The sequence below is a fragment of the Brassica napus genome, chromosome C8, assembly GCF_020379485.1.
Source record: "Brassica napus cultivar Da-Ae chromosome C8, Da-Ae, whole genome shotgun sequence".
In the NCBI taxonomy this organism is placed as follows: domain Eukaryota; kingdom Viridiplantae; phylum Streptophyta; class Magnoliopsida; order Brassicales; family Brassicaceae; genus Brassica; species Brassica napus.
This window is the reverse complement of record NC_063451.1, coordinates 16,010,395-16,024,317: the sequence shown is the minus strand read 5'-3', so window position 1 is coordinate 16,024,317 and position 13,923 is coordinate 16,010,395. Positions and strand designations below refer to the sequence as shown.

At 42.1% G+C, this 13,923-nt stretch overlaps 1 protein-coding gene across 1 annotated transcript; it reads right to left on the bottom strand.

Annotated features, from left to right (window-relative positions):
• Nucleotides 1–3,062: 3,062 nt before the first annotated feature.
• On the bottom strand, nucleotides 3,063–3,707 carry LOC106377381. Its single transcript, XM_013817606.3, has one exon. It carries the CDS (start codon nucleotides 3,614–3,616, stop codon nucleotides 3,272–3,274), a length of 345 nt encoding a protein of 114 aa, XP_013673060.1. The 5' UTR covers nucleotides 3,617–3,707; the 3' UTR covers nucleotides 3,063–3,271.
• Between the last annotated feature and the right edge of the window lie 10,216 nt (nucleotides 3,708–13,923).

Below are 13,923 nucleotides of genomic sequence, written 5' to 3'. Positions count from 1 at the left end.
AAGTCCAACTCTAATTAGTATGATGCCTTTTGGGAAGGACACCAAAAAGTAAATCCATACGGACCAGCCTCTTAGGCTCAAAGTGGACAATATCGCACTAATCGGACAATAAATAGTTGGACATAGGCCCACAAAATCACAACAGATGCATAGTTCATCAGCCCTATGACGGTCTTGTTTCACATAGACAATCCTTAACTAAAAGCAAGATCCTCAAAAGAAACTTATGGCATATTACATATGTCTTTGGGCATATTACAGATGTCCCTCTGGTTATACGGGAATGAAGCCCTACAACAACTTCCGATCATCCCGACATCACAGGGACGACCTAAAAGGAGTCCCAGATCATCTATTCTCCCATAATGACCTCACCTTCTTTGGTGATTTTATCGGAAAGACATTCAAACTTCACCCAAACATGGAGTGTTGTGTTAGACTTGAGGTTGCTTGCTTACTAGTTGTAGTGAATCGAAAGATCCCTCCTAGTGAGTATTTCTTCCGTCGTTCAGGGGTTGTTATCCATGTTAGATATCCATAGCTTCCACCATAGTGCTATGGACGCCAGGAATGGGGACTTGCTCCAAAAATAAATAGATCAAGAAAAAATTATAGAATGAACAACACAAAAAGAATCTAAAAGATAAGAACGTGGAGACTATACCATGGAGAAAACGTCAGATACTGAAGATGCAATAGCCAGTGAGAATTCAAAGTTGATTGACATAGAGAAACCTGTGCTGGAAGTGGCAAATCTAAACCTCACTACGGATGAAACCATCACCCAAAATTCTGCAATAGTGGCAAGTCATGATAAGGAAAGTTCTCCAGCAACTGGATACAATGGTGAGGTCCCAGTTAAGGAAGTGAATGATAAGGTCAAAGTTCAGGAAGACAATGATGAATGGTCGACAGTACCTCATAATAAGTCACCATCTGGTTGCATGAAAATGGCAATCTAGTAAGTATACTGACATTGATCATACTGCTACTAGCTCGCTGTTCTGGTACCATCTGCTCAGCAACGACTTAGAAGAAGGAGAGGTTAAGGAAGATATTTCTAACAAGGATATTTAAGTGGAGTCTCAAGCTGCATTAGCCAAGAGAAAATAAATGGTAAATAAAAAAATGGGGATCATAGTAAGGAGAATCAGAAAAGCAATCTAAGTGTGAACAATGGGACAAAGAAATATCAGAATAAAGGTGTCTAGAACAAACAAACAATTCAAGCTTCCACACGGAGACACTATATGAAGATATTGATTTTCATCCTGGAAAACCCGTGGCTTCAACAAAAGGTACAAACATACAGGTGTTCGATTTTGGATTCAGTTTACCAAACCATGTTTTGGTTGTCTAATTGAAACACATGTTCAAGAAGATGATAGTGTGACTGTTCTTAACTCTACTTTTTCTAATTGGAACTTTCTAAATAACTACGATCATCACCGTCTCATCAATATCTTGGTCTGCTGGGACACAAATTTTACTGTCTCGCTGCTGTATAAGAGGTACCCAATGAATTACCCAGTGAACAATTTCTCTGCTTTTGTGTCTACGCATCAAACTTCTTATTGGATCGATAACAGTTTTACTTGTGTCTACCGTTAGGAACTAATCCACTGTTTCTTTTTGATGGCGGATGAATCAGTGAGAGTCTCACATTTTTCTGTAAAATAAAGAGATTAACATTGTTTTGGACAATCCGTTCCTGGCAGGCATTGTGATAAAAATTAGTGTTCTGATCTCCCAAAATCATTCATTGAATTATAGACTTATGCCAATATAACTTCTCTTCAATGCATGCTAGATGAAGCCATCTATCTATTCATAATTTTTAAAAGACTTCCATTCCGGCATAGCTGAATTAATCACTGCAACGTGATTGTCAATGCATTATGATTTTTGTTTTCTCTACAAAACACTCTAGAGTGGGATTATTAGATGAATCTTACAATTTAAATCTTAAAATATTTATATTAACAATAGATTTCGAAGTATTTATCAAAATGCAAGTTCAATAACACTAAATTTTAAAATAATATTTTAAATTAATGTTTGAATAACATGAATTATCATTTTAATACAAATTAGCGAATTTTTTTAATTGAATACACCTTTTTCAATATTATTTTAGGAAATTGAACTATGTGGATGTGATTAAAAAAACTAAATTTTGGTTTGATTGAAGATAAAACTTGGATATTTTCTAAAAAAAAATTAAAAGAATCTTATTGTTCTTAAGCAATAAATTCAAATTTGATCAACACTAAACATTATACCCTTGTAGTGATCCGAAAAATAATTAGAATATTTTAAAAAGATAATAAATTAAAAAATTTACAGTGAACGTAATAAACATACATGAAATTTATTAATAAATTTATTGTCAAACTGATGTTTAAAATACACATTTTGACCATGCTCTCGAATTTCAGAACATCTGAACTACCTTCTACACCAAAATTTCCAAAATCTCTTTTTCCCTTTTCATTTTCTTCATTTTTTTGTATATAACATTTTCTTTTGTATTTTTTAATTATTTGGTTTGTCGTAATATGCTTTGAATATGTGTGGTAGGGATCGGCCGATCTAATTGCCGAGGACCGGTCAATCCAAGGTGATTATTTACGAAATTTTCTTTTAGAAATTTTGCATTGGTTAGCCGATCTGTTGCATAGCGATCGGTCCATCTTTGTCAAAATCCAAAAAAAAAAAAAAAGTTAGACAAAAACCTTAGTATATAGGGCAAATTTGTACTATGAAAATCACCTCCATCTAATAAAGTAATTTCTTTACTCGTAGATGTAGCTCTAGTGGTAACCCACACTAAATTTTACTATGAAAATCACATCCATCATAGTAGTCACACATAACATATGACATATTCATATGTCAGGTACCCGATTAATTCCAAGTCTTAATCCGAACGGAATCGGAATCTCAAACTCATCTGATGAGGAAGTCTTCGAGTTATTTTGTATAACCGAATTGGAGCCAAACCTCTTTTCTGGTTGGTTGGGCTTTTCGGAGATGTCAGGTTTTTCCGGGTCAGGATTATATATCTATTTGACAATTACAAATTTTATTCACATATATTTGACCGTTACAATTTATATTCACATATTTGACCATTACAATTATAAATAATAAAACAAATGATATTCAAATTCTTTTTATTTGGGAAGCAACCCAAGAAACCTTTCTAATTACACAAGAACAAAAAAGATCATTGGACTCTCTTCAAAAAATAGGTAATTGAATGTGTTAACTAATATTTTAAGCCTTCAATGGATGAATCAATATCAGACATGGTCAAAGAAGCTGTGGAAGATAACGATGCAAGCGTAGAAATAGACGAAGACGATGAAAGCGAGTGGAGATTAGAGGAAGATGAAGACGAGGTGAGATGCAGAGCCATACTATTGCCTTCGCTCCAGGACCGTGTGATAGGGAACCAGACAACCTCGGACCTTTTGTGGCGACAAGATCTTTTATGAAGCGCGCAGCTGCAGTTTTTGTGGTATGGACGTCGTTCGATGGAAGCGTCGCAGCTAGAGATGCATCCTTCGAAGATGTTACGGAAGATCCCATCCACTGATCCAGCAGCCATCATTCACCGTGAAAGAGAATCACTGTGAACGCGTTGTCGTTTACGAAGAGAGTTTTTATTATTGTCAAAGATGAATGAATTTTGATTTTGGGGTTATTAATGTTTTTTATAGTTAAGCAGAAATAGTGGTTGAAGAAGTTGGCGATCGATCGTGAGAAGCGTGTGCGTGTGTGTTATGGCTCTCTTTTCGGGATCTTTGACTAAACCACCTCTTAGTATTTCTGCGTCTAATTTCAGTCTCTTTCTTTTAATCAAAAGATTGTTGAATTTTTTTAAAATTTTGGTGAAAACTAATGGTAGTAACCGAGTACCTGGTAATAGAAAAAAAACAAATTCCCTACGATGGCCTTATAAAAGTTTTTGTGACAAATATAGTTCCTAAGAATCAAAATGACCAAAATGTTTTATTAAGGGACGTAATCAAAATGACCAAAATATTTTATTAAGGGGCGTGTTTTTAGGTTTAAAATTTAGGGTTTATGGTTTATGATATAGGGTTTAGGGTTTAGAGTTAAGGGGTGGGGATTTGAGGGTATGATTTCAAGTTTTAAAAACTGAAAAAATATTAAAATTTTCAAAATAAAAAGTCTAATTTGGTCATTTTGTTTTTTGAAATCTATTTTTGTGACAAAAACTTAAAAAAATCTCTAGAATTGCTCTAGAAAAAATCACATTGATAGCTGTATACAGTTTAACAAAGGTTCAGGTTGTAAGAAACAAAGGTTCATGTTGTAAAAAATACAAAGTTTCATATATTGTGTAGACAAATATGCGAATTTCAGTGAATAAGTGATCAATATCATATGTGATTAGTAAGAAAATATCTAAATTATTTTTTTTCGACTTTGGGTTCTGAAGTTAAAAGTTATATTGGTTAAAGTTATTAATACCTTTAATGTACGATTAAATTTTTTATATATAATTGCAATATTATAATAAAACAATTTCCTCCAAAAAAATAAAAACGTGCTTTAAAAGTTAGTTGACTAAACTATAACTAAAATATACGAAGGTTCACTACTAAACCTACTCTCATGATCGAATAATATTTATGTTTTTTGTTATACGAAAGTTCACTACTAATTAACCATAATGATCGAATAATACTAATATTTATTTTTGCTAATATATAATTAAATTATAAATTTAATTGAATATTCATCATTTTTATAATTATCATTATCTAAAATAGTTTATATTATGTTACCAAAGTGTTATTTTCCATCACAAATTTTTAAAATAGTTTCGTGAATAACATAAAACTCTTTTGATAAATACGTATTTACACATGATATACACATTATTCTTTCGCTTTTTTTTGCGCAACCAGACATTCATTAGATAATTAAAAGGGACCTAAATAAGGATTCACAATACAAAGGTGGACTTTTGCAATGGAGTCTACTAGCCCATTAGAAACCCTAAAACAGAAAGAAAAGCGACAGAAGTTGAAAGAAAAAGAAAGCGAATCGATATCCGACAGGATGCCGTGGAGTTCTGCCGGTCTTCATTTCGTTGAAATCGCCGTGATGAGCGCTTGAGCATCTGATCGTAGCCATACTGAGGTGATACTGATGGAGCTTGCGTGGAGGAGGGCCTCTCTTATCGCTAGTGCTTCTGCCATCATAGCTGAGGAGACATGGAGGTGGGACTTTCCTCCTCTACTGATCGTATTTTTTCACTAAATCTAATTTTACACAGGGTTTGACGGCTCCATGGTGACAAGATTGGCGATTTGGCAACTCCTTCAAGATCTTCAATTCTTCAGTGAGATTAAAATTTATTGCTCCTTGGTTTCAGTTGTTCACCATACTTAAATTTGTTAAATGGTTCATTTAGCGCGCAGTTGAGCTTGTCCAGAGACCATTTTAATATTGAGCATTAATGTCGGTTGAGAATGGGCAATCGTCCAGAATATTTCCAAGACCAATAGAGATATTGTCTAAATAGACAGATCCATGAACGTCCCAATAGTATTTATTATAATTTAATTATTAATTAATAGTTTTTTCTTTCCAAGACTTTGAAATTGTGTTTCAAAACTATAAACCTACGTTTTTCGTCAAATCCGTAAAATAATATTTTTCCGTTAAAACTGTAAAATTACATTTTTTGCCAAAAACATAAAACTACATTTTCTCGCCAATGAGATTGTTTTGCCGTCAAATCCGTAAAATCATATTTTCTCATCAAAACTGTAAAATTACGTTTTCTTGCCAAAATTAAAGAATTATGTTTTTCCGTCAAAACTGTAAAATTATGTTTTTCCTTCAAAACCATTAAATTGTGTTTTCCGCCAAATTAATAAAATTTTGTTATCCCGCCAAAACCATACAATTAAGCTTTCCCGCCAAAACCAAACAATTATGTTTTCCATCATAACTATAAAATTGTGTGTTTCCCGCCAAAACCGTAAAAATATGTTTTTCCTCAAAATTGTGAAATTACGATTTTCATCGAAACCGTAAATTTTGATTTCCCACTAGAACAATGTTTTCGGCCATAACCGTAAAACTACATTTACTTGTCAGAGATGTAAAACTAAATTTTCTTGTCAAAATCATCGAAGTATGTTTTTAAGAGGCTCATGGACACCCATTGTAGATTTGGTCTTTGCCGAGTTAGACCATGTACCAGTTGGTCTTTTGTCCAATTGGCCCATTTTTTAATTGGGTACGTCCCCAAAATGAATTAGACTGGGTTAGCCCATGGCGGCCCGACCATTTGATAGCTCTAATCTCACTTTTCTTTATGACTTTATGACTTTCCAACAACGAAAGCTGCAACGACGAGCTGACCTAGTCGATACGGAAATGCGACGACTCCCTCTTCATCAATGCCATTTGTTCTCCTCGTCAATCTAAAATTCCTTTGGATGTAGATTGTGTGTTGGATATGCCATAGAAGCCTTCAACCATGTCTCAAGAATCCATTAATTCTCCTAGTTTTCTCAGACCATCGCTTCCAAATAACAAGATTGTGTTTCAGTTGGGGAAAGTCTCAATCCATCTCCTGTCGCCTTCTTTCAGTGGATGTTTCAATGAATTCAGTGTCTTCACAGGCTTTATGATCTAACACCTCATTGATATCTTGATTTGCTTGTTATACGCCGTCAATGTGAAGTACATTCGCAGTGGTTGCATTGGTTCACTTTCATCCTCCTCTTCCTGCAATATATATATATATATTGTTACGAAAATCAAGTTCCACCTAGTTGTTCAAGGACGAAGAGAGTAGTGTTTCCCATTTATACCTAGTCCTTCCACACTGTATATGTAGTGATTCCAGTTACTATCTACTTCTATCTACGTAAAATATGTACAGTTGCATGGGCTGTCCCTATGGGAGAGCTTTCAGTCGGTTCCACTGAGAGAGGTTTCATTCGCCCCCACTAGGGGTACATAGACGGTGACAACCATACAACTCTTTTGCCCTTCTTTGTCACACTCTGATCTGGTCGGAGAAATCAGTTCCGATATGAATTTCTTCGCTACCCCCTTTCTACGACTACAGCACATACGCCCACCAACCATGTATTTTCCCTTTTATAAGTTCAAGTTCCCAAATCCAATAGGAACACACAAAAAAACCTAAATCACTGTCGAATTGATTTATGTGGATGAGGGAAAGTGAAGAGACAAGTAAATAAGGCTTGGAATTTGGGTTTGGACTCGACCGAGTTGGTTCGTGTTGGGTATGAGCATGACCCTCCCAAAAGGCAAACATGATGATTGTCCTGACACATGATCAAAACAAATGAGCTCGGCTCGTCCACTCGCGAGCCAGTAGTCGACTCGACTTCGGACTACTTATAGCCGGCGGAGCGAATGACCGTAAGTCTTCGGCTCGACGACTTGGTTCAGCGGCCCGACACCTAGGCCCAATTGTCGAGAAGGCCCGTTAGGTCAAGTCGAATTAGGTCAACATAAGGCCGTCTATAAAAGGAGGAGGAGAGACAACGATGAGGGGATCCGCAAATTACTATACTCACTTTCGGCTAGATCTAGGGTTTCATATCTTATCATCTCGCCGACTTGTACGGTTCGACGAACTAGCTTTCGCCGGACTAATTCCGATCACTATCTTTTCCCCTTTTGTAACTCCTTTTCGACTCCTTGATCTAATAAAACACGTCTTTGTCTTGACCCACCGACGAGAACTCGTCCTTTTTCTCTTTACTAGTTTATCGACAGTCTCGGTTCAAACAGTTGGCGCCCACCGTGGAGCCGACAAAGTAGCGTCAACAAAGATCATGGCTCGATATTACTCGCCGTCCGATGACGAGTCACCTATGACTGAAGGCGCTCCGACAGAAGCGGCCTTCGCAGACACCATACTCGAGAGGATGGCGCAGCAAGACGCCGTCCAGAAGGCGATGAACGAGCAACTCGCCGCCATCGCCGCCATCTTGGCTCCTTTGGCCGGAAACTCCGGAGATACGGCCTCGACGGTCCGAAAACAGCTGTTCGACACTTACCGAACAGCCGGCGCAGAAAACACGATGAACACAAATGCCGCCCAGGTTCAAACACCTGGTGGCGTAGATCTCGTTACCGTCCGGGAACTCGCCAAGCTTAAGCAGTCGTTCCTGGACATGAAAGACCGAATGCTTGAAGGACCTACTTCGGCACCGTTAATCGAACGTGTCCTCGCCGAAGCCCTAAAAACCTCCTTTTCTCGGCGAATCACCGACGTACCGTACCGACCAGCCGAGAAAATCCGCCTTCCGACTTTCGCCGGAAAGGCAGACCCGACTGACCATATCACCGCATTCAACATCGCGATGGGTCGAACTAACTTTTCCGATGAGGAAAGAGACGCTGGCTCTTGTCGGCTCTTCGTCGAGAGTCTTCAAGGACCAGCCCTTGGATGATTCACTGGATTGGAACGAGATTCCATCAACGACTTTCACGACCTGACGTCCGCGTTCCTCAAGCAGTACATTATGTTTACGAGACCGGGAGCGACCCTATCCAACCTTTGGAACCTATCTCAGGGAGCGAACCAAAGCCTCCGCGACTTCATGGAGAAGTTCAAAGCTGTCGCTTCGAAGGTGCATATCCCGGACAGCATCGCTGTTGATACGTTGATGAATACCCTCTACTTCAAGTCCCTGTTTCGCGAGGATCTCCACAGAAACCCCACCAAGTCGCTTAAAGACGCTATCGCAAGGTCGAACAACTTCATCCGAATGGAAGAAGACATTGCAGCGATACTCAAGAAAATGAATGCGGCCGCTAAACCGATGACTGCTCCAAAAGCTCCTGAGGCACGCTAAGAACCCCAACAGCACGCCACAGGAAACAAGTCTAATCAGCAGAAAAGCTTCGTCTATGTCGTCGAAGATAAAAACCCACCCCTAGGATCGACTGTCGTCGTGCGCGAGAAGGGTTGGAACGTCTGGGAGAACGACGAGAAGCCGCAGACCTCTTCGGCGCCTTCAACTTCGAATCCTGGCCCGACTGAGCCAAACCTATGGTGTAGCTACTACCATAAGTCCAAGGCGCACGATACGAGGAACTGCAAGCATCTGGTCGACGCCCTCTTCTCATCTTACGAAAACGGAACAGCCAACGTCGAGCTTCCTAAGAACAAGAACAAAGAGAAGAAAGCTCAGAAAAATCAAGACAAGGCAGACCCAAACACGCAGAAGATGATAAACCAGAGGAGCAGGACGAAGACGAAGGCGAAGCACAAATCGAAGAAGAGCAACCTTGTAACCGTCGACGTGTCCAAGTCATCTTCGCACGACCGAGTTCCTCCTCGGACGAAGAAGAGGACAACGAAGTCCGCGACTCGTAAGAACACTCCAACAAGCGACCAAGTGAGAACGGCGTACCGGAAGAGTCGAGTGATTTGAGAAACAAGCTCAGGCGAAAATCGCATACACTCGACCGCATGCACAACTCTAAGGACGATCTTCGCTCAATCATCGAAGAGTCCAAGGCTAAAAGAATTGAAGACTCCAGTGTTCGACCCCACCTCAAGCCACGAGTCGTCGACCTACGCGATCAGCTCAACTCAAAATTAGAAGACCTCAGGATCAAGCTCAACCGACCTAAACGTTCCGACTTACGACGAAAGCTGGAGCTGACGAAAGCTAAGAACGGTGACGGACACGAACCTATTGTCGAGGACTCGTCTAACAACCTAAGGGTTCATCTACAAAACAGATGGGCCGAGCGAGTCCCCTTCTTAAACGTGATTATGGGAGGCTCACCCCCTTGCGGCGACTCGGTTCGGTCAGTCAAGGACCATCGACGACATGCAGTAACCTCGAAGAAATGGCCATCGAAACCTGAGAATGATCCCTCGATCACTTTCTCCTCTGACGATGCCATCGGCGTTCACCTACCTCATAACGACCCCCTACTCGTCAAAGTAGGAATCGCGAAGTGCGACGTCGCCAAAGTTCTAGTCGATACTGGCAGTTCGGTTGATCTGATCTTTCGCGATACACTCGATAATATGGGAGTTGATTTGCGCGATATGAAACCGTCGTCTCGCTCCCTCACCGGATTCAACGGAGCTTCCGAGACGATGATCGGAACGATCAAGCTCCCAGTCTACGCGTGTGGAGTAACACGCACAGTCAAGTTTTCTGTTATCCGAACAAAGGCTCCACCTCGGGACCCCCTGGTTACATTCGATGAAGGCAATATCATCGACGTATCATCAGTGCGTGAAGTTCCCAGGACTGAACGGTCAAGTGCAGACACTTCGCAGAGACCAGCAGGCGGCACGTGATCTACTGATTGCAACGGTGAAGATGCAACAATCGACTCCGCGCATCAACGCAATAGCAAAGCAAATTCAACCTCAAAAAGATGAAATTCTAGAAGTCGCGATCGACGACTCAGACCAAAAAAAAGTAGTCCGAGTCGGCGCTTTCCTCTCCGAAGAAATGCAACGCGTGATGATCGACTTTCTGAAGCAGAATGCATCAACGTTCGTTTGGGTGACGTCAGCTATGAGGGGAATAAATCCCGCCATAACATCCCATGAGTTGAATGTAGATCCAACCATCAAGCCTATTCGCCAAAAGAGACGCGAGCTTGGCCCCGAACGAAGCAAGGCCGTCAACAAAGAAGTCGAGCGACTCCTCGTAGCCGGTTCAATCGCCGAAGTATGATACCCGGAGTGGTTGGCAAACCCGGTCTTCTTCAAGAAGAAGAACGGAAAGTGGCGCGTCTGTGCCAACTTTACCGATCTAAACGAGGCATGTCCCAAAGACAGCTACCCACTTCCACATATCGATCGACTGGTCGAGTCGACCGCTGGAAACGAGCTCTTGACTTTCATGGACGCCTTCTTAGGATACATTCAAATCATGGTGCACCTAGACGATCGAGAGAAGACAGCGTTCATCACCGATAGAGGGAGGTACTGTTACAAAGTGATGCCATTCGGCCTTAAGAACGCCGGTGCGACTTACCAACGACTCGTCAATCGAATGTTCGCCGACAAATTGGGGAAAGCGATGGAGGTCTACATCGACGACATGCTGGTTAAGTCACTCCGCGCGGCGGAACATCTAAATCATATAAAAGAATGCTTCAAAACGCTGAATGAGTACGGAATGAAACTCAACCCGGAAAAATGCACCTTCGGCGTCACCTCAGGCGAATTCTTGGGATACATCGTCACCCAGCGAGGAATCGAGATGAATCTTAAGCAGATCACAGCCATACTTGATCTCCCTAGTACAAAGAACAGCAGAGAAGTTCAGCGACTCACGGGAAGGATTGCAACATTGAACCGCTTTATCTCTAGGTCCACAGATAAATGCCTCCCCTTTTACGAGCTACTGCATGGAAATAAACATTTCGTCTGGGACAAGAAGTGCAAAGAGGCGTTCGGACAGCTCAAATAGTATCTTACGACTCCTCCCGTGTTATCCAAACCCGAAGCCGGTGATACACTTTCTCTCTATATCGCAGTATCCTCTACCGCGGTCAGCAGCGTCCTCATCCGAGAAGATCGAGGAGAGCAAAAGCCCATCCTTACACGAGCAAACGAAGGACCGACCCAGAAACTAGATATCCCACCCTCGAGAAAATGGCTCTTGTTGTCGTCACGTCAGCAAGAAAGCTGCGTCCTTACTTCCAATCGCACACGATCGAAGTACTGACGAATCAATCACTCCGCACGGTAATGTAGAACACTAATCAATCCGGACGATTATCGAAGTGGGATATTGAGCACGACATTGTGTTCAAAAATCGAACAGCAGCAAAATCCCAAGTCCTCGCTGACTTCCTGATCGAGCTCGCGACAGAGCTAGAGCAAGACCTAATCCTTCCAAGTCAAAATTGGATACTCCACGTCGACGGATTGTCAACAAACAAAGGGCCAGGAGCAGGAGTCCAGCTGCAGTCCCCAACAGGCGAGCTAATCAGACAGTTTCAGTTTCGGCTTCACCGCTTCAAACAATGAAGCGGAATACGAGTCGTTGATTGCAGTATTACGACTCGCTAAGGCAGTCAAAGCAAAACGCCTCAATGCATACTGCGACTCACAACTCGTTACCAGTCAGTTTAGCGGCAACTACGATGCTCGCAATGAACGAATGGACGCATACCTTAAAGTCGTTCAAACACTCGCTAAAGACTTCGAGTTCTTCGAACTCACCAAAGTCCCCAGAGGAGAGAACATGTGCGCCGACATCCTCGCTGCCTTAGGTAGCAGGCTGTGCGATCAAGTGAAACGAACCATTCCCATCCACAAGATCGACAACCCAAACATCGAGCTCTCGCCTAGCGAATTGACCGTTGTAGCACCCATAACCGAAGCCACTCCCATGGACGAAGACCCCGCAGCGGAACAAACTGAAGCCGCGGACTGGAGGACAGAATTCATCAACTATCTGGTCGATGGAAAGCTACCTCCCGAGAAGTGGATTGCAAGACGACTCATGACACGGAGTGCCCACTACGGCGTCTTGGATGGAGAGCTCCATCGATGGACCGCAACTAAAGTACTCTTAAAATGCATCAACGGCGAAGAAACACATCTTGTCAACGCGGATTGCGAAGCAGACGCTCAACGATGCGACCAATGCCAGCGACACGCTTCGACAATCCATTCTCCAACAGAGCTGCTACGGACGATGATGGCACCATACCCTTTTATGTGATGGGGAATGGACATAATCGGCCCTATGCCGAGCTCTCGACAGAAGCGCTTTGTCCTAGTCCTAACAGACTACTTCACAAAGTGGATCGAGGCGGAAGCTTTCGCCAGCATAACAGAAAAGAAGTTCAACAGTTCGTGTGGAAAAACATCATCTGTCGCCACGACCTACCTTACGAAATATTGACTGACAATGGCTCCCAGTTCGTATCGAACAAGTTTTGATAGTTCTGCGAAAGATGGAGAATCCGACTCAACACATCGAGTCCGCGGTACCCGCAGAGAAACGGTCAAGCTGAGGCATCCAACAAGATCATAATCGATGGGTTAAAGAAACGCCTCGACTTGAAAAAAGGATGATGGGCCGATGAACTCGACGGTGTTCTCTGGTCGCATAGAATGACTCCTCGAAGAGCAACGAAATCAACTCCTTTCTCAATGGCCCACGGAGTCGAAGCTATGGCCCCCGCCGAAGTAAACGTAACCAGTCTACGTCGGTCAAAAATGCCCCAAAACGTCGAGCTTAATAGCGACATGCTGCTTGATGCTTTGGACGCTATCGAAGAACGACGCGACCAAGCCTTGCTCCGCATCCAGAACTATCAACATCAGATCGAAAGCTACTACAACAAGAAGGTCAAGTCTCGACCTCTCGAACTGGGTGATATCATACTCCGCAAAGTGTTCGAAAACACTAAGGAGCTGAATGCAGACAAACTTGGAACTAACTGGGAAGGACCGTACAAGATCGCCCAAGTCATTAAACCAGGAGTCTATCGACTCGAGACTTCAACAGGCGAACCTGTTCCCAGAGCATGGAACTCCATGCATCTCCGAAGATACTACTCTTGAGAACGTATCTAACGATCGAGCGACTACCAGTGTAGCTCGATCAGACCTCAAAACCAACGAGTGAATGACAATCAATCACTTTCACTCGCCTAAAAAAAAATAGTGAATGCGCATCCACTGCCACTTTTGCTCATCAAAAAGGAGCTACGAATGGCTTGATCCTCTCCCAGAGGTACGTAGGCAGCCTTAACCGGTCCAGTTATAACCAAAAAATCAAAACAAATTCCCTCGACGAGGGGAAGTGAGAATTGTTTTGGCGATGCTTACGCACGAGCACGACCATGTCTCTCGGACGAACGTACTAGCACTCGCACCCACTAACGAGC

What these genes read in the sequence shown, in the direction of transcription:
- LOC106377381 (XM_013817606.3), bottom strand. Translation starts at nt 3,616, where the DNA reads ATGATGGCTGCTGGATCAGTGGATGGGATCTTCCGTAACATCTTCGAA.